Genomic DNA, 25,986 nt, shown 5'->3' with positions numbered 1-25,986 from the left:
AAGGGGTGGCTATACTAGTAAGAGAAGAGATAGGTAAACATGTAGAGTGGAAGGTTTCTTCAAGGTTAATGTGGATCAGTTCACTCTCCTTGACAAAATTCTATATTATGTGAAGGAGAGATTAGACGATAGTCTTCACTATACACTCGCAATCCTTCGTTTTCTAATCCGAGAGATGATGAAACATGCTCATGAATTATCAGACCATCTTGGCCAGAAAAAGAACATAATAAAAACAGAGGAAAAGTACTATTGGGCTAATTTGAAGGGTGATGTATATAAATATGCAACCAATTGCATTACGTGTCAGAGGTTCAAGGGGAACCAGGGACTCTCACAGCAGTATAAGGAATTTCCCCCGGTAGGCTAAACCCATGTATAGGTTGGGAATGGATCTCACCGATATGGTGTCAGGAGCTCAAGGTTATTATTACGTCCTAACGATAATCAATCATTATAGTAGATTTGTTAGGTTAATACTATTAAGGACAAAACAACCCACATTCTGGACACACTAAGGCAATATCTGGCTGATTACGGAACCCCTGGGAGTATTGTCATATACAATGGAGGAGAGTTCACCTGTCAACCCTTCCAAGAACTCTGCAAGAAACATCAGATAGTGGTACACTACAACACACCCTACTACCCTAAAAGGGCTCAAGTTATGTTACATTTACTATTGTTGCAAGAAATGCCTGTAGATTGAGTGTTATTGATTCACTCTATGCTAGTGTACACATGCATATGCATTAGCTGCATGGCATCAGATATTGGTGGTATCAGCAAGCTTCAACGAACCATCCATTGTTTGACCTGACATGCAGTCACTTTGGCTTGACCTCAGATTTGACCATCAAAGCCACCTGCATCCCGACCAGGGAGTTGGACATACAATTGTTACCTTACAACAAATTATAATGTCAATAGGATAATGTTTCTTTCTATATATATGTGTACATATAAATCATATTGGGTGCTCACACTCAGTTCTATACTGTACATAGATTTAAGTATAAGGTAAATAGATTTATGTAATTGTAACCATGTTGGCAACCGACACTCATTCTCTTCATCACACCCTACATTAGGAAAACATTAACTATGTATTAATTACTTACGGTTGGCACAGGTCCCATAGAAAAAGGTAGGGGCCGGTAGGAACAATCGCGGCAAGCCGGGTACGCAAATGTACAAGTCCGTTTAGTCATAATCGTCCATAATGTCTTACGTACCTGTCTCCCTAGATTGTCTTACCGGCGTCTGGTATGTCTATATGTAAGTAGTTAAGTACACGTTATGTTTGTAGGCAATGTACTATGGTACCCAACTGGTGCTCCTAGCAACTGACTGTTGTGGTCGACTCCTGAATGACCAATACGTTCTGCCGACGTCGGGCTGTCGTCCGCGCGCGCTCTACCTCCGAAAGCGTCGTTCATTTGTTTTGTGTTTTTAGTAGCTAGTTTAAATGACGTTACTGCACCCCTCCACCCTAAGTCAAAATATCTCTCCCTCCCTTTAGATGCAAAAAACTTCCCCATTTAAAAATACTCCCATCCCTTCCCTTCCCCCATTTTTAGTAAGTTACAAATCTAATCTCACAACAGGTCTCCTATCCCTAGAGGACCGTCGCAACTTAGGAGACGGGGAAGATATACTATTAGGTTTGACATTTTCTTGTCTAGATGGAGAAGGATGAGCTATCATAGTTGCTTCTGAAATAGGAAGTTTTGCAGGGGAACTAACTGAAGTAGTCACTGGTGAACTTTGTTCAGGTGGAGTAATTGTTCTAGTTATAATTTGGTCTTGATGCCTCTTTACTATCTTACCAGAAGGCACTGAACACTGATAGGACAAAGGACCAGTTTGTTTTACAACTGTAGAAGGGATCCACTTAGAACCATTAGGAACATAGTTGCGAATCATCACTGGTGATTCAGGTGAGAGGTGTATAAATCGAGGAGCATTAGTATGTTCTTTCTTTTGTGCTTGCTGTTTCTTAGATACTCTAGAAGACACACCATCTGCAGGCCATAAAAGGTCCAGACGCGAGCGGAGGCGTCTGCCAAACATCAACTCGGCTGGTGAGACACCAGTCGTAGAATGCGGAGTTAATCTATAATTAAATAAAAATCTATCCAGAGTATCCTGAATAGCTGACTTAGAGGTACGTATGGCCTTCTTGAGAGTTTGTACCATTTTCTCTGCCAAACCATTGGTAGAAGGTTTGTATACTGCTGTAGTGATGTGCCTAATTCCTGAATTATTACAAAATTCTTTGAACTCCTGAGATATAAAACATGGACCATTGTCCGATACAATTGACACCGGAAGTCCAAATCTAGAAAAGGAATGTCGCAAGCACTTGATAGTTTCCTTACTTGTAGTACCAGAAGTAGGATAAACGTCCACCCACTTCGAGTGAGCGTCCACTATTACTAAAAAATAGCGACCATCTACAGGACCCGCATAGTCAACGTGAAGACGATGCCATGGGCGATCAGGCCATTCCCAAGGGTGTAGCTCTGCCTTAGAAGGCATAGTTCTGAGAGCTAAACACTCTTGACAAGAATTTGCCAATTCTTCCAAATCCTTATCCAAATTTGGCCACCACACATAGCTACGGGCAAGTTCCTTCATGCGTGATGAGCCTGAGTGACCCATGTGAAGTTCTTCCATTAGCCTAGTTCTCAATTTTGGAGGAACAACCACACGAGAACCCCACAAAACACAACCATCTTGGATTGAAAGTTCATCCCTTCTTCTGATAAAAGGAGTAAATTCCGAACTATTCAAAGTCTTAGTATTAGAAGGCCAACCTAATTCACAAAAGCGCATGACCTTCGATAGAGTGGGGTCTTTTCGAGTATGTTCTTTGATATCTCCACTACCTACGGGTGAAGATTCTAGAAAATGTACTAAGTTAGTCCAATCAGCGGGCACTGGAGTGGAATCTGTAGTAGACACCAAAGGAAGACGACTAAGTGCGTCAGCGGTACCAAGGAGTGCACCCGACCGATGACGTAATGTAAACTTATAAGCTTGGAGTAGCAATGACCAACGTTGGATTCGTCCTGAAGACATAGGCGGAATAATTCTATTAGGTGAAAAGATTCCTAACAAGGGTTTATGATCAGTAATAACATCAAAATTATTCTGACCCCACAAATAATTGTGAAATTTGCGCAAAGCATAGACAATAGCTAGTGCCTCTTTCTCTAGCTGAGCATAGTTTCGCTCTGAAGACGTTAGCGTGCGAGAGGCAAAACAGATAGGTCTCTCCTCGCCATCAATTACATGACATAGTACAGCTCCTATACCATATGAGCTGCTATCAGCTACAACTACTAACGGTTGTTTTGGATCAAAATGCACCAGCGCTTTTGATTTCAAAAGAGTCTCCTTACATGCGGAGAATGCAGATTCTTGTTCCTTACCCCAGACCCATGGAGTTTTAGCTTTTAGTAAGTTATTTAAAGGTGCCAACTTAGAGGAAGCTTGAGGTATAAACCTTCGGTAGAAGTTTAGTAGCCCTAGAAAGGATCTCAATTGAGAAACATTAGTAGGTGCAGGTGCATTTGCAATAGCCTGAACTTTATCCTTTGTAGGATGTATTCCTTCCTTATCTATCTTGTAACCCAAATATGTTACACATGGAACACCTAAAGTACTCTTCTCAATGCTCAACCTCAACCCAGCTGATTGAAGGGTTGCTAGGACTGTTCTTAGTCGTTCTCGGTGCTCAACCTCACTAGCCCCGGTGATTAGAATATCATCGAGATACACGAACACCCCCGGTAAATCTTTCAGGAGTTGCTCCATCGCCCGTTGGAAAATTCCAGGAGCTGCAGAAATCCCAAAACTCAACCTATTATATTGGAAAAGACCACGATGTGTGTTAATTACAGTGTACTTCTTAGAATCCTCGTCAAGGCATAGTTGAGCATATGCCTGAGACATGTCCAACTTTGAGAAAACTTTACCTCCACTTAATCCACTGATTAAATCATCAAGGGTCGGAATAGGATAAGTGTCGAGTCTAGCAGCTCGATTTACAGTAAGTTTATAGTCTCCACACAACCGAATCTTACCATTAGTCTTCACTACTGGAACCACCGGTGCGGCCCAAGAACTATTAGTCACCGGAGAGATAATACCTTCTTCAAGGAGTCTGTCAATCTCCTGATCAATCTTAGCTCTGAGTGTGTACGGAACAGTACGTGCTTTACAAAACTTTGGTGGGACCGACTGATCAACCTCTATAGTGAACTGACGTTCCTTATAGCAACCTAACCCCTCTGAAAAGAGTTCAGGAAAATCATGCAACATAGACGTAGCAATAGCAGAACCAGCTGAGAGTTTATTAGCCTCCTTTAACAGGCCTAGCCTCCTCATGAGAACTCTACCCATTAAACATGGACCTTTCCCTTCGACTACAACCAACTTTGTCGCATCTACTGAGGAACCATCTTCAAGTTTAGCAGAGACAGTTATGTCTCCCAATACCTTTAGAGGTGTACCTCCATACGCATTCACCACTGTAAGAGATGCATTTAGCGGAGGACGTTCTGATTCCACAGGCCAAAAACCCTCATACTGACATCGAGGCATTAAAGAACAAGTAGCGCCTGTGTCCATCTCCATAGGAACACACACTGAATCTAGGGTGACATCCACCATGATAGGCTCGTCACTTACATTCTCTGAAATAACATATACATATTCATAACTGGAATCAACTGAGGACTCCGTGGGCAACTCGGTACAGTCAGTAAAGTTTACATTACCCTTCGACGGAGTAGTCTTGGACTTCGATGTGTAACACATCTTCTTAAGGTGCCCCTTCTGTTTACACAAATGACATGAAGCATTCTTGAAAGGACAATCACGCTTCCAATGCAACTTACCACACCCTGAACAAGGAGTCTTAGGAACATTAGACATATTTCTAGCACTGGAAAAATTAGTAAATTTTGTCTTACTATAAGGATAGCTCTTAGAAACTGTACTAGAATTAGGATTTGAGGTGGAAGTCTTCTTAGTAACCTGCTGCTTACTAGGTACATAATGAACTGAGCCACTAGCCATAGCTTGAACATCCTTCGATGCCGTCTCCCTAGCTGTAGCCATATTAACAGCTTTCTCAAAGGTTAACTCAGACTCAGTCAACAATACTTGCTGAATCTTATCACTAGCAAGACCCATTACAAATCTATCACGTAGCATCTGAGATAACGTTGTCCCAAACTCACAAGTGTGGGCAAGAGCTTTCAACGCAGCTACGAAATCCTTTACGGACTCATTAGACTTCTGGGCACGAGAATAGAATTTATAGCGTTCATAGATAAGAACAGGCGTAGGTTTGAAGTGTGCCCTAAGCGTATCAAGAACTTTATCTAAAGTACTCTCTTCCGGTTTTGCAGGAGAGAGCAAATCCCTAGCCAATCCAAAGATTTTAGGTCCCGCCAACGTGAAGAATGCAGCCACCTTCTTTGCGTCACCCACATCATTAGCAACAAAATACATTTTAATTCTACTGACATACGAATCAAAATCCTCCTCTGACTCATTGTACGGTTCAATTGAACCAACCCTATTAGCCATGGTTAGCCAAGAACAAAGAACTTCACCAAACCAGAGAAAACAAGAAAACTAACCTCAACATAGATTAGGCTATAGTCACACCTAACCTTAGAAAACTGCAAAATTACCTCATCACAAAAAAAAAACTGAACAATAGCATAAGTATGTACAAATAGGCCTAATAGCAATTGCGATGAATAATAGAAATAGCCTCGCAATACAAAAGGTTACAATAAAACGCAATTGTAAGGACGCAATGAATGTAAACAAAATATTAGCGCAGGTAAGATAGATATGCGGTTTTAGAATAGCCTAGCTTGCCCACAAAATTCCACTAGCTGACCTATAGCAATTTTCCAATACGTTAACTATACTAAGTCTAAGGTACCAGCACGAAATTTCCTACTTAGGGTATCAATCCGGTCTCGTCGCCAATTTATATGCAGGATCGTACCCGCATATAAAGAATAGGATTAGGAAAACATTAACTATGTATTAATTACTTACGGTTGGCACAGGTCCCATAGAAAAAGGTAGGGGCCGGTAGGAACAATCGCGGCAAGCCGGGTACGCAAATGTACAAGTCCGTTTAGTCATAATCGTCCATAATGTCTTACGTACCTGTCTCCCTAGATTGTCTTACCGGCGTCTGGTATGTCTATATGTAAGTAGTTAAGTACACGTTATGTTTGTAGGCAATGTACTATGGTACCCAACTGGTGCTCCTAGCAACTGACTGTTGTGGTCGACTCCTGAATGACCAATACGTTCTGCCGACGTCGGGCTGTCGTCCGCGCGCGCTCTACCTCCGAAAGCGTCGTTCATTTGTTTTGTGTTTTTAGTAGCTAGTTTAAATGACGTTACTGCAGACTACACTACTGTCAAGACTTACCAATAAAGAGAAAAACCTATGTGACACCTTTATCCCACCGTTGCCAACAGAGTGTAGACTTGTGTTGTTCTATAATAGTTTGGAGGCATTGAGATAAAGGCATCGCTTTCATTCACAAGGGAAACAAAGGGTGGATGGGAGTGGAATAGGTGGGAGTGGGTATGTGCCTTGGCTGGTTATCTCCCTTGTAAGGGGGAAAAGGCCCTTGTTATATATATAGTTAAATAGTTCACAAGAACCACCCTAGAATACACCTCTACAGCATGGTTCCCAGCAATCAGGATATTGAATATGTACAATTTACATACACTGCAGAAGGGAGCATTAAGAGTAATAACAGGGTGCACCAAAACAATCCCTACAGGACACCTACATTCAGAAACCAAAATTCGTCTAATAGAATATCATATGAAAATGACAGGAACACAATTCTATACAAGAACCCTACAACACACACCCTTCACACTACATTTCACAAGCACCACCAACAAAACACAACAAAAAACTACACCAACAACATACAAATTACAAGGTCTTTTCCCCCCTTACAAGGGCAGTAGCCAATGTCAAAGGCATAAATCCACTCCCACCCATTTCATCCCCACATACTCCACTCCCATTTACCACCCCTCCTTCCCTTTTTTCTTGGCTCTTTTTGGATGACAGGTCATCCAGCAACATACTACTCACTAGCTTACCACAACCTACCACTGAAACTACATAGAAACATATTCACATCCAGATAGATACACAAGACCTTCTAGACAACCAAACTCAATACTCTAACAACAACCCCCAGATATAAGTCCCACAGAGAAATCCCTACCACACCACACAAGAACCACACTAACAGATCTGAGCTCAGGACACTATCTGTCATTAAGACAGTGGAAACACAAAATAGGCCTTTCCCTATTAAAAACTGCTCCAGGTGCAACCACTACACTAACAATCCCCAGACACAATATTTCTTCTCTAAGTGATTTATGGTTCTGACTGGAGGTTAGTGCCAATTTCCTGGAGAATACAGGTCATCTACAAGAGAGACCAGGGGCAATGGATTGATTGGTTGATACTATCAGGATCAGCAGGGATGGAAAGAATATCTGGGAATTAGGTAATGCAAGACTGGGTAGGAAGTACCCTATGTTAACATAAAATTTCAGGTAGTAGTAGAGGAACATTATACTTTTTGGCTACCCCCCTGGTAAGGGGGAAAAAAGCCTTGGTATATGTATGTATGTAGTAGAGGAACATCAGAGATGAGAGGGATGGGCAATGTTTGGGATAATCTGAAGTAATGAGAGCTTAATGCTGAGCTGATACAGGGTAGGCAAGTGTAGAGGTAGGTAGAGGATGTGCTGCAGTAAGCTCATGCAAGTGCAGGTCTAATAATGCATGTTTATGTATATATTTCTGATAAAAATCTAAACCTTCGTCAAACTTCAAAAATTTCCATCCTTTGACAAACTTCAATGATTTCAAGTCTGAGTAAAATCCCACAACATACCTGGTGTGGTAGTACAAAAACTAACTCTAAAAGAGACATATTAATCCCATTCAGTAGACACATATTCAAGTATAACACAATGGATCTCAACAACTGGTTATGCCTGACATTAAAATGAGACATAAAACATAAAAGCACACTGATTCAGCTACAAGACATTTCAGACAAATTCTGTAAATCTTAGACAACACATATATGTGACTGCAAGTTAATCATTTCAAAGTATTTTCAAAGAATGACATTCATTTCCCCAATCATCAGTCTTCTTCCACAATCACCTCCCCAGTGCATGGTATACCCCTGCACAAAACCATGCCAATAACTTACCTCTTTGCCTCTGGAGGGCGACAAGGGTTCTGGTGTGGGTTTAGAGGTGTTGTGTTCCTGTTCCTGAAAACTGGTGGAACCTGGGGCAGCTGTCATGGAGCTGCTACTCCCAGATGCTCCTGAGTTACCACCATCAATACCACTACTGCTACTTTTCCGCTATGAAGGGTGGTAAGGGGGCATTCATTAACAGGTTAGCTTTATGACAAATTAATCATTCAGAATGTTACAATAAAGATTACCTCACACACATTGCATTAAAGAGGGTAGGTGGGATGCATTCTGCATTCACTACTAACAAATAGAGAAAGAAAATTACTAAATACCCAAGCACAAGCTTCTACAGAGTGCAGAAACATACACAGACACACACACACACACACACACATACACACATATAAACTTATCTTTACATGTACACTTACTCGTCTGGCATGATCAGTTGGCATTAAGGAAGGTGGTAACGTTTCTGGCAGATCAATATTGTTTCTACGTAAAACAACAAGATGCATGGCAGTGAAGAATTCCTCCAGTGATAACGCACCATCTCGACTTACATCCGACAACTGCCTGTAAATACCATTCATTCAAATACTAGGCTAACACAGGAAAGAAACAATGATTATAAACATAGTAATGTTCATGAAAATAAAAATGAGAAAACTTAGTTTGAGTGTATTTACCTAACTGTAGGGACCAATTACAGATACCTGCAAGAAATGGTCCTTTGAGACAGACATCAGGGAGATCCATCTCCCTGTCACCTGTCTACAAATCCCACTACAACCCAATCTCCACCTGTATATGCAGCCCTGAACCTGCCAGTCTCTGGATTGCATCTAAAATCTCTATCAATTTTAACTGTATTTCCTATACCTCTTCTTCCAATGATGACTGACAACCAGTGACTACTCCCCTTCTATTATAATCTAGTGATAGGAACAATCTGGCACTAACACTTGTGTGCTTGCTGCCGGAGAGAGCACATGCACAACACAGCTCTAAGAAGCTGAGGTCAGATATCAAGACTTCAATAACTTTTTGTATTTACAGTTTAATGTACATAAAAAAACATACTGACAGTATTCTATATAATTCCACCATCTACATCTTATCAAATTTGGCAAAAAACAGTTTTGTCTTCATTTCACTGCGTCGTCTGCTATTCGAAACATTCCGCCCGTGCGCTTCGGGAAAGGTTCGGGGAATTCCACGTTCGTGACGTCACAGTTGCCAAACAAACAATATTGTTATTCTGAATAACTAGACTTCAGAAAAGTGGTATGCGAGGCGCAATTAAAAGTGAATTTTCTGAATAAATTCTTCTGTAATAGGTAAAAACTTTATTTGTATGCTTTTAAAAAGTACTTTTTCGAGCAATACGATGATTTTTAGCGAATGGTATATCTGTTGATATCTGACCTTTAAAAGTAAAGAAACACTGATGAGGGAAGTGCGATATGGTTTAACATCACAAACTCCTCCCATTGGAAGGTTAGGACAGTGCCCCTCACAGAGGACTTTGTAGCGTGGAATTTAATGAACCATACCCTTGGTTCAACTTCGCCGGTGGCAGGATTTGGAAGTGAGTGAGAGAAAAATATAGTAGGAGGATGACAAGGTAAACATTTATCATTAACCACTTTGGTACAATGACGCCTGCGTAGGTGTCATGAGGCACAAGTGGATACATGAGGATGCTGGCGTCAGCATCTTAATTACTTTTTTTCTTTTCTTTTTTTGTAGTTGTACATGAGTTACCCCCAGATTCTGTGAACTGGTCTGATCACATTTTCTATATTTATTATTACCTAAAAAGAAAAGGAAAGGTATAAGGGGTGCTGGAGGGCCTCGGGCCACCACCCTAAGGTTTGGGTCTTTTAATGTGCGTGGATGTGGTACAGATGAGAGTAAAAGGGAAGAGATAGGTAGTATGTTTGTGAGAAGAAAGATGGATGTGTTGGCTTTGAGTGAAACTAAGTTGAAAGGGAAGGGTGAGTGTAAGTTTGGGAGTGTAAGTGGGAGGTTATCAGGAGTGAAGAGAGGGCGAGGGAGGGAAGGGGTGGCTATTCTAGTAAGTGAGGAGATAGGTAAACGTGTAGTGGAGTGGAAGGAGGTTTCCTCAAGGATAATGTGGATGAAGGTGAAACTGGGAAAGGAGATGTGGGTCTTTGTAAGTGCATATGGGCCTGGCAGTGAGAAGAGCATGGAAGAAAGGGAGGCCTTTTGGATAGATTTAAATGAGTGCATAGAGGGTTTAGGAAGAAATGTCAATGTAATAGTACTGGGAGACCTTAATGCTAGGGTGGGAAATGGTCCAATCGATGGAGTGGTTGGGAAGTGTGGAGTTCCAGGAAAGAATCGTAGTGGAGAGTTGATGGTGGAAATGTGTCTAGAGAGTTGATGATAGCAAATACAGTGTTTCGGAAGAAAGTCAAGCATAAGTACACATGGGAGAGGGTGGTGGAGGGAAGGGTGGTAGATAGAGCGCTAATGGATTATGTAGTGGTAAATAGGATTATGATAGGAAGAGTTAAGGATGTACATGTGCTAAGGGGAGAGGGTGGGGGAATATCAGATCATTTTTTGGTGGAAGGTAAGCTGAGAGTGGAGGATAGATGGAGAAGGAGGAAAGGGACAAAAGGTAGGGAGGTTCTTAGAGTGAACTCCTTGAATGAAAAGGAAAAGGAGAAGGAGTACGAAAAGAAGCTGAAGGAGGAGTGGGAGGGAGTAAAGGATAGAGCAGAGATGGGTGTGGAGGAGGAATGGGGATGGTTCAAGGAGGGAGTCTTAAAGTGTGCAAGGATGGTGTGTGGAACAAGAAGGACAGGGGGAAATAGAAGAAAGGGTAGTGAATGGTGGGATGAGGAAACAAAGAAGGTTGTAGAAGAGAAGAAGCAAGCTTTCACAGATTGGTTACAAAAGAGGACAGGGGAGTCATATGAGATGTACAAAGAAAAGAAAAGAGAAGTAAAGCAAAAGGTAAAGGAGGCAAAGAGGAGAGCAGATGTGAAATGGGGTAGGAGTATGACAGAAAATTTTGAAAGTAATAAAAAGATGTTTTGGAAAGAAATTAAGAGAGGAAGAGGAGGCGAATCAAGTAGGGAAGAAAAGGTAAAAGGTACAGATGGAGAGATGATAATGGAAGAGATGGCAGTGAGGGGAAGATGGGCAGAATATTTTAGGGAGTTGCTGAATGTGAAGGAGGATAGGGAAGGAAAGATAGCTGCAGTGGGAAATGCGAAGAAAATGAGAGTGATGAGTGAGGAGAATGGAGGAGAAATAAGGAAGGATGAGGTGAAGGCAGTTGTAAAGATGATGAAAGCAGGTAAGGCACCTGGTCTGGATGGATGTCATGCAGAATGTCTGAAAAAGGGAGGTTCAGTGACGGTGGACTGGTTGGTGAGGTTATTTAATGTTTGCTGGAGAGAGGGTAGAGTACCAGAGGACTGGAGTAGTGCCTGTATAGTTCCTCTTTACAAGGGAAAAGGGGACAAGTGTGAATGTAGTAATTTCAGAGGGATTAGCCTGTTGAGTGTAGTAGGGAAGGCTTATGGGAGGATCTTAATTGAGAGGATTAGGAGAGGAACAGAAGGAGTAATTGGTGAGGAACAGTGTGGATTTAGGACGGGTAGAGGTTGTGTAGATCAGATCTTTGTGGTAAGACAGATATGTGAGAAAGCTATAGGAAAGGGGAAGGATGTTTTTTGGGCTTTTATGGATCTGGAAAAAGCTTATGATAGGGTAGACAGAAAGGCACTGTGGGAGGTTATGCAGATTTATGGGATAGGAGGAAAGCTTTTGGGAGCTGTCAAGAGTTTTTATGAGAGTAGTAGAGCATGTGTTAGGATTAGAAATGGAGAGAGTGAGTGGTTTGAGGTAAAGGTGTGACTTCTTCAGGGATGCGTTATGTCGCCCTGGTTGTTCAACTTGTACATGGATGGGGTGGTGCGAGAGGTAAATGCAAGGGTGGTGGGTCAGGGATTGGAGATGGTTAACCACTTCAGTACGGGACTTAAATCTCGCGGGCAGCAGCCAATGCCAGCCGTATGACGTGTCGTAATAATACTCGCATCATAAAATATAGTCACGGCTTATATCGATCGTTCTCTCTTTCACCCGCGAATTTTGAAAACCACAGAGAATGGGATTCAGGGCGCATTTGGGAGAATGTAAAAACACAGGGGCGACTACAATAAATATAATCAAGACGCCGATATGGCAGCGTCGCGAATCCACTTGCTCCTCATGACGCCTACGTGTGCGGCACCGTATGGAAGGGGTTAAAGAAAATGGAGAAAAGTGGGAGGTGAGCCAGCTGTTGTTTGCGGACGACACTGCGCTTGTGGCAGGGTCAGAGGAGGGATTGAGGAAGCTGGTGGCAGAGTTTGGGAGAGTATGTGATAGAAGAAAGCTAAAGATAAATGTGGGTAAAAGTAAGGTGATGAGATGTACAAGGGGTGAAAGTGGCAGTAGACTGGAAGTGAACATTAAGGGAGAGCGACTGGAGGAAGTGGATAGTTTTAGATACTTGGGTGCAAGTGTAGCAGGAAAAGGTGGAGTGAAGGTGGAGGTAGAATGTAGATTGAGAGAAGCGAGTAAATGCCTTGGTGGTTTAAAGAGTGTAATGAGGAATAGACATTTGGGAATGGATGCGAAGAGGAGACTGTATGAAGGAGTGATTGTGCCAACAGCACTGTATGGGGCAGAAACGTGGAACATAAGAGAAGAAGAGAGAAGGAGTTTGAATGTGTTTGAGATGAGGTGTCTGAGAAGTATGGTGGGGGTTACTAGGCTGGATAGAGTGAGAAATGAGGAGGTGAGGAGGAGAACGGGGGTAAAAAAGGATTTGGGAGATAGGGTTGATGAAAGAATATTAGGATGGTTTGGACACATGGAAAGAATGAGTGAAGAAAGACTAGTAAAAGAGGTATGGAAGGCAGATGTGGAGGGAGTGAACATGAGGGGGACGTCCTAGGATGAGGTGGATGGATGGGGTGAAGGGGGCTTTGGGGAAGAGGGGAATGTCTGTTGAGGAAGGAAGGGAGAGGACGGAAGACAGAGGTGAGTGGAGAATGGTTGTATATGGATGATGTTGTGACTGCATGAGGAGGAATGGGCGGGGGGGTGGGGTAGTATGTGTGAGTAAATTTTGACGCAGCCCGAAGGGATTTCTCCCCGTCCTCGCCTTATATGCAAAGGGGGACGGAGAGGGGGGGTCGCCGATTAAATGAAGCGGCCTTGCTGTGGATATACTGTGTCTTGCGACACTGCTTCTGACCCAGGGCAGTGGGCAGGGTGCAGGGATGACCCGTCATCCAGGAGGTGCTCAGATGAGAGGAAGGGTGGGAGGGGTGTGGAGGGTATTTAGGGATGAAATGGGTGGGAGTGTTTTTATGCCTTTCCCTTTTTGGCTACCTCCCTAAGAGTAAAAGAGAATAAGTAATACAGCAAGGACTTTATATTGTATAATGCGATTAGTACATATGGCAGCCAATGCTGAGAGAGAATTTGACTCATACTGAAGTAGTTAAAAAAAATAAAATAAAAGACAAAAAGATAAGAAAATAGTACAAAGAATAATCAGCAAATGAGGAAGGCACAGATGAAGAAATTGAAGAAGCATTTAGGTTAGGTGCTGTGGATGCGCTGTGTCTTGCTGCATTGTTTCTGACCCAGGCAGTGGGCAGGAGACAGGGATGAACTTTCATCCACAAGAAGCTAAGATAAGAGGGAAACAAGGGTGGTGGATGTAAATGATATAGGTGGGAATGGTATGGGTAGGATTGGGTGCATCCCTTGATTGGCTATCTCTCTTATAAGGGAGAGGAAGCCTTTGGTATATAGATTGGAGCAAGAGAAAATGTAGTTTTACTGGAGAGTGATTGATGATGATGATGATGATGATGATGATGATGATGACAATGATGATGATGACCATGATGATGATAATGATGATGATGATGATGATTAAAAAAAGGAAGGAATGGAGGAGGAGAGGAAACAGTTCCACAAAAAGGATCCATGGGGAAAAAAAGGGAGAAAAGGAAGTATGAGATATATTCTATAAAATAAAGATGTAAAAATATCAACAAAATTAGAAATGTGACTATAGAAAGGGGAAAGGATCAGATACAATGGGCTTTGCTGAAACCAAGCTCAATTGAAATACTGATGTTATGGTGGATGAGTGTGAGTTTAACTTATGGAGAAGGGACAGGAGAGGAAAGATGGGAAGTGGCATGATGACAGCAGTGAACTGAAGCACCAGGGTGGAAGAAATAGAAATGGAAGAAGGAATGCATTCAGTACACCAACCAGCATTAAGACAGTATCAACAGAGAATAGGCTTGCCTACAGAATCAAAATTCCCTAGATACAACCACCACACAGAAGAGGACACTGAACTCATACTACAATGCCCCACATTAACAATCCTTAAACGACAACACATTATTTCTTCAGAGTGACCTAGGGGCCTGCCCTGTGGCCGTTGCTGATTACCTGGGAGCCATGGGTCTTCTACATGAGAAACATGAGGCAATGGATTGATTGGTTGATTGAGCATTACTCATTAATCAGTCATTCTGCTGGTGGCCTGAGATTTAGTTTCACAGTGCATGTCAGAATATTACAGTGGACCATTGTGAGCTAAATAATAAAAATGACTACACTAGTGTGCCAAAGAAGCTTCAGAAATGCTGTTAAAGGAGATCAGAATGATGCATCTTTACAGTAGAACCAGCATTTATGTGGGAATAAATGCTAGGAAATGAAGTACACAACAGAAATATTTCCGTAATGCAATGTGCTACTACTGTACAACAGCACTACAAATAAACACTAAACAAGTAAGCAATTTTGTTTAATCTTTATAAATCTCTTTCTATTCCTATTGTGTTACTAGTGTAATATCTATTAGTATATAATGATATGGGTTCATTTCCAGAAAATTCCTGCATAACTATTTTCCCCCATGTTCTCTATAGCTAAATGTTCTGAATATTTCTTGTTTCTGGTGTCTGCATCTTCTGTTATAAATATAATACAAGCCCCTTACCAAATTTTGCTGAGCTCATTGACAGGCAACTTGGACTTCTCAAAAAACTCTTTTGCAACTGTTCCTGACAAGAGCTTACTGAGGTCAGACTGCATACTTCTAAATTGCTCTGTGTAATAAAGGCGCTGCTCTTCTGTGATACTCCACACATCACATTCCTCACTCTCATCACTTGAATGTCGGTCTGAGGATTCCTCTTCAGTACCAAGGAGTTGTCTGTGTTCATCATTAACTGAAAGGTGAAAAACATCCCTCAGCACAGGTCTGGGCACTTGCAGTGACTATGAATTCCATTACTTCAAATAATTATTATATCATCTACTCTATACTATGATTAAACATAAAATCCAAATTAAAACATCATAACAATGCCTTTCCCTCTAGTTAAATGCATGAACAAAGGGCTCAGTCCCCTTTATGAAGGGATGGCTCAAAGCATACATTCCCACCAGAAGACCAACTTACACCATCCCTCACAATCTCAGGATCTTTCAAATGAAGAGTCATTTGGCCCCCACCACACTGCATGGGTCAAACATAGTGCAGTGAGGCACATCTCATCCAACACAAGGACCAACTGCTAAACTGGCTTACCTCCACCACTTCACTGTAAGTAAATAACCAACATGCAAAGGAGTTCAAGAAATACCAGGACTCACTCAAACCCTGCCAATGGGAGTGGGACTGTCCCCAGTTCTTCTCGTGTACACTGTTGGTGGGTGTAGGGGAATCTGAAGCGGGTGAGGACACGGCAGGTGAGATAGTGGCGGTGCGGCCGGATGGATCACTCATGTTGTCATCTACCCCATCCCCCTCCTCACTCTCCATCATCCGGTAGCCGCCATCAACCATCTGCAAACAGCAACAATTAGCAATTTTGAAAACAAAACTGTGCAAAAATGGTCAAAACAAATCCTCTGCACATACATACATACATATACCAAGGCTTTTTCCCCCTTCCAAGGGAGGTAGCCACAAAAGGAAAGGCATAAAAACACTCCCACCCATTTCATCCCTAAATACACTCCACACCCCTCCCACCCTTCCTCTCATCTGAGCACCTCCTGGATGACGGGTCATCCCTGAACCCTGCCCACCGCCCTGGGTCAGAAGCAGTGTCGCAAGACACAGTACATCCACAGCAAGGCCGCTTCATTTAATCGGCGACCCCCCCTCTCCCTCCCCCTTTGCATATAAGGAGAGGACGGGGAGAAATCCCTTCGGGCTGCGTCAAAATTTACTCACACATACTACCCCACCCCCCACCCCCCCGCCTATTCCTCCTCATGCAGTCACAACATCATCCATATACAACCATTCTCCACTCACCTCTGTCTTCCGTCCTCTCCCTTCCTTCCTCAACAGACATTCCCCTCTTCCCCAAAGCCCCCTTCACCCCATCCATCCACCTCATCCTAGGACGTCCCCTCATGTTCACTCCCTCCACATCTGCCTTCCATACCTCTTTTACTAGTCTTTCTTCACTCATTCTTTCCATGTGTCCAAACCATCCTAATATTCTTTCATCAACCCTCTCTCCCAAATCCTTTTTCACCCCTGTTCTCCTCCTCACCTCCTCATTTCTCACTCTATCTAGCCTAGTAACCCCCACCATACTTCTCAGACACCTCATCTCAAACACATTCAAACTCCTTCTCTCTTCTTCTCTTATGTTCCACGTTTCTGCCCCATACAGTGCTGTTGGCACAATCACTCCTTCATACAGTCTCCTCTTCGCATCCATTCCCAAATGTCTATTTCTCATTACACTCTTTAAACCACCAAGGCATTTACTCGCTTCTTTCAATCTACATTCTACCTCCACCTTCACTCCACCTTTTCCTGCTACACTTGCACCCAAGTATCTAAAACTATCCACTTCCTCCAGTCGCTCTCCCTTAATGTTCACTTCCAGTCTACTGCCACTTTCACCCCTTGTACATCTCATCACCTTACTTTTACCCACATTTATCTTTAGCTTTCTTCTATCACATACTCTCCCAAACTCTGCCACCAGCTTCCTCAATCCCTCCTCTGACCCTGCCACAAGCGCAGTGTCGTCCGCAAACAACAGCTGGCTCACCTCCCACTTTTCTCCATTTTCTTTAACCATCTCCAATCCCTGACTCACTACCCTAGCATTCACCTCTCGCACCACCCCATCCATGTATAAGTTGAACAGCCAGGGCGACATAACGCATCCTTGACGAAGTCCCACCTTTACTTCAAACCACTCACTCTCTCCATTTCCAATCCTAACACATGCTCTACTACTCACATAAAAACTCTTGACAGCTCCCAAAAGCTTTCCTCCTATCCCATAAATCTGCATAACCTCCCACAGTGCCTTTCTGTCTACCCTATCATAAGCCTTTTCCAGATCCATAAAAGCCCAAAAAACATCCTTCCCCTTTCCTATAGCTTTCTCACATATCTGTCTTACCACAAAGATCTGATCTACACAACCTCTACCCGTCCTAAATCCACACTGTTCCTCACCAATTACTCCTTCTGTTCCTCTCCTTATCCTCTCAATTAAGATTCTCCCATAAGCCTTCCCTACTACACTCAACAGGCTAATCCCTCTGAAATTACTACATTCACACTTGTCCCCTTTTCCCTTGTAAAGAGGAACTATACAGGCACTACTCCAGTCCTCCGGTACTTTACCCTCTCTCCAGCAAACATTAAATAATCTCACCAACCAGTCCACCATCACTGAACCTCCCTTTTTCAGACATTCTGCATGACATCCATCCAGACCAGGTGCCTTACCTGCTTTCATCATCTTTACAACTGCCTTCACCTCATCCTTCCTTATTTCTCCTCCGTTCTCCTCACTCATCACTCTCATTTTCTTCGTATTTCCCACTGCAGCTATCTTTCCTTCCCTATCCTCCTTCACATTTAGCAACTCCCTAAAATATTCTGCCCATCTTCCCCTCACTGCCATCTCTTCCATTATCAACTCTCCATCTGTACCTTTTACCTTTTCTTCCCTACTTGATTCGCCTCCTCTTCCTCTCTTAATTTCTTTCCAAAACATCTTTTTATTACTTTCACATGAGCACGAATTATTCTTTTAACTTTTACTAAGTATACTGCCCAACCCCCACCCCAACACAAGTTAATTGGTCTGCTAATACTTTAGAATATACTAGCAAACCCATACTGTCCCATTCAGGATTGAGTCAAATGAAGTTTAAGCATTTTCAGAGCAAATATTTTTACATCTGAACATAATTGTTAATCAATAACCAGAATTTTTTCTATATAATCAAACTGCTTCCTTTAGGCACAAAAAACCAATCTCCTTGTAATGTGCTAATGACATGATAGATAATTAACCAATTATGTGAAGTTACTTGCTAATGATGTAAAGATCAAGAGAGTGAGGAACATAGAGGAATGTATATTTTTACAAGAAGATCTGGATAGGATCTATGGGAGGAGCTGGGAGTAGGAAACAATTTTCAATGGAAAGAAATGTACCTTTATACCAAGAGTTTTTTCCCCCTTATAAGGAAGGTAGCTAACTCAGAGGCACATACTTATTCCCACCCATTTCACTGCCCTCCATCACCCTTTCCACCCAATGGGGAAACTAATACAGTTGTCAACAATCTAATCATACAAGAGGTAGTAATGCATCACGTGGTTTCACTTAAAGGATAAATGAAAATCCATGTGAACAAGTTGCATTAACACGGCAATCCATGTTTCCTTTGCCCTGTTTATGCAGTTTATGCAGTTAAAGGACAATTGGCAAAGAGTGAAAAGTACAATAAGATATGGATAAAAAGAGAAATGAGTACTGGGAAATTAGAAAAAGAAAAGTCACTAAGAGAAGAAGCAAAGGAAAAAAACTTGATGAGAACGGAGACAGAATGCAAAGAATTCCATTGAAGAGTAATCGACATGAGATTGAGACAATGGCGCATCAAAACGAAAAAACCAAGGACAGAAAAAATAATGGAGAAGAAAGAAAATTAAAAGTGGCCTATACTAACATTGACGGATTAATTACAGGTCTGAACGAACTCAATGATTATCTGTTAGAAGAAAAACCAGACAATGGAAATTGTAGAGACTAAACTAAGAGGTGAAATACCATCCATCGTTATTGGACAAGGTCTATACAATTACTGGATAAAAAACAGGGACAAGAAACAGGGAGGGGGAATCATGTTCTTGGCCAAGAAAGACCTAAACGTGACAAAAATTGCAGAGGGCAAAGGTAATGTTGAACTGATCATGATAAAAGTCGAAGGCAAGAATATGAAAAGTAGAAAGTTTGTGGTGACCTATGTGCCTCCAAAAACGAATGCTTGGAAAGAGAACGAACATACAAAAATGCTAGAAGATACAAGAAAATCACTAAATGAGATACTAATGGGTAAGGGTAATCTGGTAATTATGGGGGACTTCAATTGCAAAGAAATTTGTTGGGACAACATGACAGTGCGAGGAGATGACTTGTGGGGCAATGTACTGCTAGACATGACCATGGAGTACACAATGACCCAATGGGTCAGTGAAAACACAAGGTACAGAAACAATGAAGAGCCATCGAAACTAGATTTAATATTTACAACAGAACCTGAAATAGTGGACAGAGTCCATTACAAGACACCAATTGTCTTGTAATGTCAAAAGGAAGAAATAGACATGAAGAGGAACGAAAAGCATAGGAAAGGAAGATTGATGTACAACAAAACAGACTTTGCAAAACTAAAGACATTCTTTAGGAATGCAAACTGGGAAAATTTCTATATGGAAGAGACAACAGTGGAAGAGAAATGGAATATATTGATGGATAATTACAATGAAGGGGTAAACAGGCATGTACCAAGACAAAAGCGAGAGAGTACATTAAATGTTGGTTCAACAAAAGATGCAGTGAGGCAAAAGACAGAAGGGACAAAGCTTGGAAAAGGTGGAGAAAAGACAAAAAACAAAGCAAATGGCAAATTTATATAAACTATAGAAATGAGTATGTTAATGTGAGAAGAGAGGAGAAAAGGAACCATGAGAAGGATATTATAGATAAATGCAAAGATCAACCCAAGCTATTCTATCGGTATGCGAATGGTAAACTTAAAACCAAACAGGAAATGGTGAAACTACGCCAAGGAAATATAGAATACACAGAAGAATTAGAGATGGCCGAAGTCATGAACAACCACTTTAAATCTGTCTTCACCAGAGAGAAAATACAAAATTGGGACGTGGATGATAACATGCAATCTCCCCATATGAGTGAGTTTACATCACAAAAAGAAATATCAGAACATCTATCAAAACTGGACGTCAGAAAATCACATGGCCCGGATGGTATTGCAAATTGGATTCTAAAGGAATGCAAAGAAGAACTAACGGACAAAATACACATCATAATAAATAGCTCACTCAAAGAAGGAAAGATACCTAATGACTGGAAAAATGCTAACATTGTACCAATATATAAAGGAGGAAACAAGCAAGAACTCACCAACTATAGGCCAGTATCACTAACAAGCACTATAGCCAAAATTTGTGAGAAAATCATCAAGAATAGATGGGTAAAACATCTGGAAGACAACAACATATTAAACCCAAGACAATTCGGGTTCAGACAAGGAAGATCATGCACCACAAACTTAATATGCTTCTACTCAAGGCTAATAGACATAGTGCAAGAAAGAAATGGATGGGCTGATTGTGCATTCCTAGACTTGCAAAAAGCCTTTGACAAAGTACCACACAGAAAATTACTAAAAAAACTGGAACACATAGGAGGAATACAAGGGAACCTACTAAAATGGATGGAGGACTTCCTGACTGGTAGAAAGATGAGAGTAGTGCTCAGAGAAAAATATTCAGATTGGAAAGAGGTGATCAGTGGAGTACCGCAAGGATCTGTACTGGCACCAATAATGTTTGCTATCTATATGAATGACATGGATGAGGACGTGAACTGTTACATGAGCTTCTTTGCTGACGACGCCAAACTGTTAAGGAAAGTAGAAACTGATAAGGACTGTGAAGCACTGCAAGAAGACCTGAATAGGGTATGGAACTGGAGTCAGAAATGGGAAGTGGACTTTAATACTAAGAAGTGTAGCATAATGGAGTTTGGAAAAAGCAAAAACAGAATATCAGGAAAATATAAAATTGGAACCAAGGAAGTAAAGAAAGTAGGATCCGAAAAAGATTTGGGAGTAATCATCACGAACGACTTGTCCTATGATAAACAGATTAACAAAATTGTCGGGGAGACTTACAACTTGCTAAGATCAATAAAAGTGGCATTTACATACTTGGACGAAGACATGATAAAAAAAATATTGGTTACATTGATAAGGCCTAGACTAGAGTATGTGGTGACATTGTGGTCCCCCAGTACCAAAAAGAATATAAAGAAAATAGAAAGAATCCAAAGAGCAGCTACAAAAATGGCACCTGCACTTGCAAACCTATCATACGAGGAGAGATTGGCTAAACTGGAGTTACCGACACTGGAGCAAAGAAGAGAGGTGACCTACTGACCATCTACAGAATCATGAAAGGCACAGAGATACTTGATAGAGAGGACTTACTTAACTGGGACAAGAGGAACACAAGAGGACATGGAAAGAAAATAAAAAAACATAGCTATAGAAGAGAAATGAAGAAAAACAGTTTTCCACATAGAGTTTTGGACAATTGGAACAAACTGGATAATGAAATAGTATGCGCAAAAACCATTCATGAGTTTAAAAGCAAACTAGACACTGCAAGATACAATGGCGGGACACCACGAGCATAGCTCCCCTTCACGCAAAATACAACTAGGTAAATACCTACATAATCTATGGCTTATGACATAAGGCTTATGACAGGGTAGACAGGAAGGCACTGTGGGAGGTTTTGTGGATATACAGGATAGGAGGAAAGCTTCTAGGAGCTGTCAAGAGTTTTTATGATAGTAGAGCATGTGTCAGGATTAGAAATGGAGAGAGTGAGCGGTTTGAGGTAAAGGTGAGACTTTGTCAGGGATGCGTTATGTCTCCCTGGCTGTTCAACTTATACATGGATGGGGTGGTGCAAGAGGTAAATGTAAGGGTGGTGGGTCAGGGATTGGAGATGGTTAAAGAAAATGGAGAAAAATGGGAGGAGAGCCAGCTGTTATTTGCGGACGACACTGCGCTTGTGGCAGAATCGGAGGAGGGATTGCGATAGTTGGTGAAAGAGTTTGGGAGAGTGTGTGAAAGAAGAAAGCTGAAGATAAATATGGGTAAAAGTAAGGTGATGAGATGTACAAGAAGTGAAAGTGGCAGCAGACTGGAAGTGAGCATTAAGGGAGAGCGACTGGAGGAAGTGGATAGTTTTAGATACTTGGGTGCAAATGTGGCAGGAAAAGGTGGAGTGGAGGTAGAATGTAGATTGAGAGAAGTGAGTAAATGCCTTGGTGGATTAAAAAGTGTAATGAGCAATAGACATTTGGGAATGGATGCTAAGAGGAGACTGTATGAAGGAGTGATTGTGCCAACAGCACTGTATGGGGCAGAAACATGGAACATAAAAGAGGAAGAGAGAAGGAGTTTGAATGTGTTTGAGATGAGGTGTCTGAGAAGTATGATGGGGGTTACTAGGTTAGATAGGGTGAGAAATGAGGAGGTGAGGAGGAGAACAGGGGTGGAAAGGGAGTTGGGAGATAGGGTTGATGAAAGAGTATTAGGATGGTTTGGACACATGGAAAGAATGAGTGAAGAAAGACTAGTAAAAGAGGTATGGAAGGCAGATGTGGAGGGAGTGAACATGAAGGGACATCCTAGGATGAGATGGATGGATGGGGTGAAGGGGGCTTTGGGGAAGAGGGGAATGTCTGTTGAGGAAGGACGGGAGAGGACAGAAGGTGAATGGAGAATGGTTGTATATGGAAGATGTTGTGATGCATGAGGTGGAATGGATGGGGGGATGGAGGGTGAGGTAGTATGTTTGAGCAAAATTTGACACAGCCCGAAGGGATTTCTCCCCATCTTCTTTTATGCATGGGGGGGACAGAGAGGGGGGGGGGGTTACCAATTCAATGAAGCAGCCTTGCTGTGGATGTGCTGTGCCTTTTGACACTGCCTCTGAACCAGGGCAGTGGACAAGGTGCAGGGATGACCTGTCATCCAGGAGGTGCTAAGATGGGAGGGAGGGTGGAGGGGAGTGGAGTGTATTTAGGGATGGAATGGGTGGGAATGATTTTATGCCTTTTTCTTTTTGGCTACCTCCCTTGTAAGGGGGAAAAAGCCTTGGTATATGTACATAATTTACAACAACAAAAAATCACTTAACATGTCTTTTTATGTCACATGAAAAACTAGTCAGACAAGAATTAGCTCACCTGAGATGTGTTGCAGTCTGAGTCACTTAATTGAATCAAGTCGGGGCTGGAAGCACAGTTTCCTTTGGTTGTGTAGAGTGCATTGTCATCTGCTGTGGAAAGAAATCATATAATTTAAACATTTAGCTATGGAGACATATGAACTACAAGGAAAATTTGAAATAATCAATCATATCACATCAACAGTCATCCTAAATTCTTTGATGGAAAGAAGGGAAAGTATGAGTTAAAATATGTGAGAGAGAGATGAGAGAGATAAGAGAGAGAGAGAGAGAGAGAGAGAGAGAGAGAGAGAGAGAGAGAGAGAGAGAGAGAGAGAGAGAGAGAGAGAGAGAGGCAGGATCCTTGAATACTTGTTTTTTTCTAGTCTCTCTTCACTCATTCTTTTCATGTCAAAACCCAGTATTCTTTCATCAACTCCATTTGCCAGCTCTCTTTCCATTCCTGCTCTCCACCTATCTTCACTTCTCACTCTGTTCACCCTTGCAACCCACACCATATTTCCCAAACACTTCATCTCCAACATTCTTTCACCTCAAACCACTCGATCTCGCCATCTTTAACCCTAACCCACGCTGGAACACATTACATCAAGTCCATCAATATGGCTCTTGTCTCTGGAATCTGGAACTAGCAATCCAGAACCTCCTGGACATTGCAAAATTCTTAGATGAGAACTGCTAGTGCTATTGGTTCCAGAAACATACTTCATAACCAACTTTAATGATGCAACTGAACTGAAGTCAGCCAATAAGCATTTCCCTTGGAAGGCACTGATTAACTAAAGTCAAGCTATATATTGAATAATACCTCTTAAAGCTCACATGCCTTAGCAGGAACATACAAAGCAATATGAGAAATCAACCTCAAGCTGTGCCTCAACCTCACCAACCTCACCCCAGAAATCATAATTGATAGTACCCACCCCAGACAACCATAAATAAGTCCTGCATGGGCTCCTAATCTCAGTGAGACACACCACAACACCCTTCAAATCATACAAAACAAAGCCCTAAAAACAATTACAGGCTGCACAAATACAACACCTACAGACCATTTACACCATGAAACAAAAGTCCTCAAAGTCAAGGACCACCTCGACATGAGAGGCACACAAACACTTGCCGCAGCCACCACAAACACATCACACCCGCTACACTACATAGCAGAACACCCACACACACCAAGAAACATTAAAATAACACCCAAAGACCTTTATCACGCACAGATACTCTCTTCTCTTCCTCCACAACCACCAAATACCAACCTCCGGAAACATATTCATAATCATATCACTCACCGCTCCATTAACACACTGAAAGACAACACACTGCTGCATGCCAGACTCCCTGATATCCACCCTTCTGAATCCTCTCTCCCACCAAAGGACAGAGTCCACTTGGCCAGACTGCGGTGCGGCCACCACCCAGCACTTCTAAGCTACCAGAAGAGGCTGGATGACCGCATTGTGAACAGCTGCCCAGGATGTAACACTTCACCCCATACCATACAACACATAATGGAAGACTGCATTATACACAATCATGCACGCAAACAACACAACATACACTCTATAAAGGATTTGTGGGAAAACCCAGCTTCGGCTGTGGCATTCCTTGGGGAGACGGGACTGCTCGGACAGACAGTCTAGGGAACGACAACAACAACAACAACCATGAATAAAAAATCATCAAACAATGAAACCAAATGGCCAAACTCTCTGATTCGAAAAGAGTCATAAAACTAGGCTTCACTTTTGACACTCATCATATGACCTTCAGCGAGAACCACAATGGCATGACCGCATTCAGGTCACCATCCAGATTAAAACAATACAGATACAAAACAGGCTTGGCATAGAAACAAACTGCCTGGATAGTAACCATCACACAGAAAACACTGACCACATCTAACACTAGCCCACTCTAGCCATACCCACATAACAACACAGAGTGCACTAGTTTCATAATTGCAAGCATGCTGGTCTCACATTAACTTAATTGTGGGCTTGAATCCCGCATTTTTCTCCAATTCCCAACAGTGACTGCTCTGTGCCCAACAGTCTAAGTGCATAAAGCTTTGGCCACAGCTATGTGCTTCCTGCTACTGGATCCTCACCACCTTCTTTATTAAAGTGTTCAACAACTTAAAACAATTATAAATTGCTCTACTCGACATTTATTGTTTGAACTTATTTTCTTTTAGGTCAATGACTGTTGCAGATATCTTACTTACCTGGAAGAGACAAAAAGAAAAAATAT

At 42.0% G+C, this 25,986-nt stretch overlaps 1 protein-coding gene across 6 annotated transcripts in view; it reads right to left on the bottom strand.

Annotated features, from left to right (window-relative positions):
- Window positions 1–25,986, bottom strand: part of Reps (RALBP1 associated Eps domain containing) — a 145,944-nt gene that overhangs the window by 42,219 nt on the left and 77,739 nt on the right. For 5 of the 6 annotated variants that reach the window (XM_076176616.1, XM_076176617.1, XM_076176619.1 and 2 more), the window contains 5 exons: window positions 23,726–23,817; window positions 16,032–16,224; window positions 15,373–15,604; window positions 8,738–8,882; window positions 8,313–8,471 (listed from right to left, as the gene is read on the bottom strand). In XM_076176616.1, coding sequence (XP_076032731.1) covers window positions 8,313–8,471; window positions 8,738–8,882; window positions 15,373–15,604; window positions 16,032–16,224; window positions 23,726–23,817 — 821 coding nt within the window. The remainder of the gene's footprint in view (window positions 1–8,312; window positions 8,472–8,737; window positions 8,883–15,372; window positions 15,605–16,031; window positions 16,225–23,725; window positions 23,818–25,986) is intronic. The other variant, XM_076176620.1, reaches the window with a different exon arrangement.

This window comes from Oratosquilla oratoria, chromosome 39 (genome assembly GCF_046742065.1).
Source record: "Oratosquilla oratoria isolate Oo_2021 chromosome 39, ASM4674206v1, whole genome shotgun sequence".
NCBI lineage: Eukaryota > Metazoa > Arthropoda > Malacostraca > Stomatopoda > Squillidae > Oratosquilla > Oratosquilla oratoria.
Note: the sequence above shows the minus strand (reverse complement) of the source record. Positions and strands in the feature narration are given on the sequence as shown.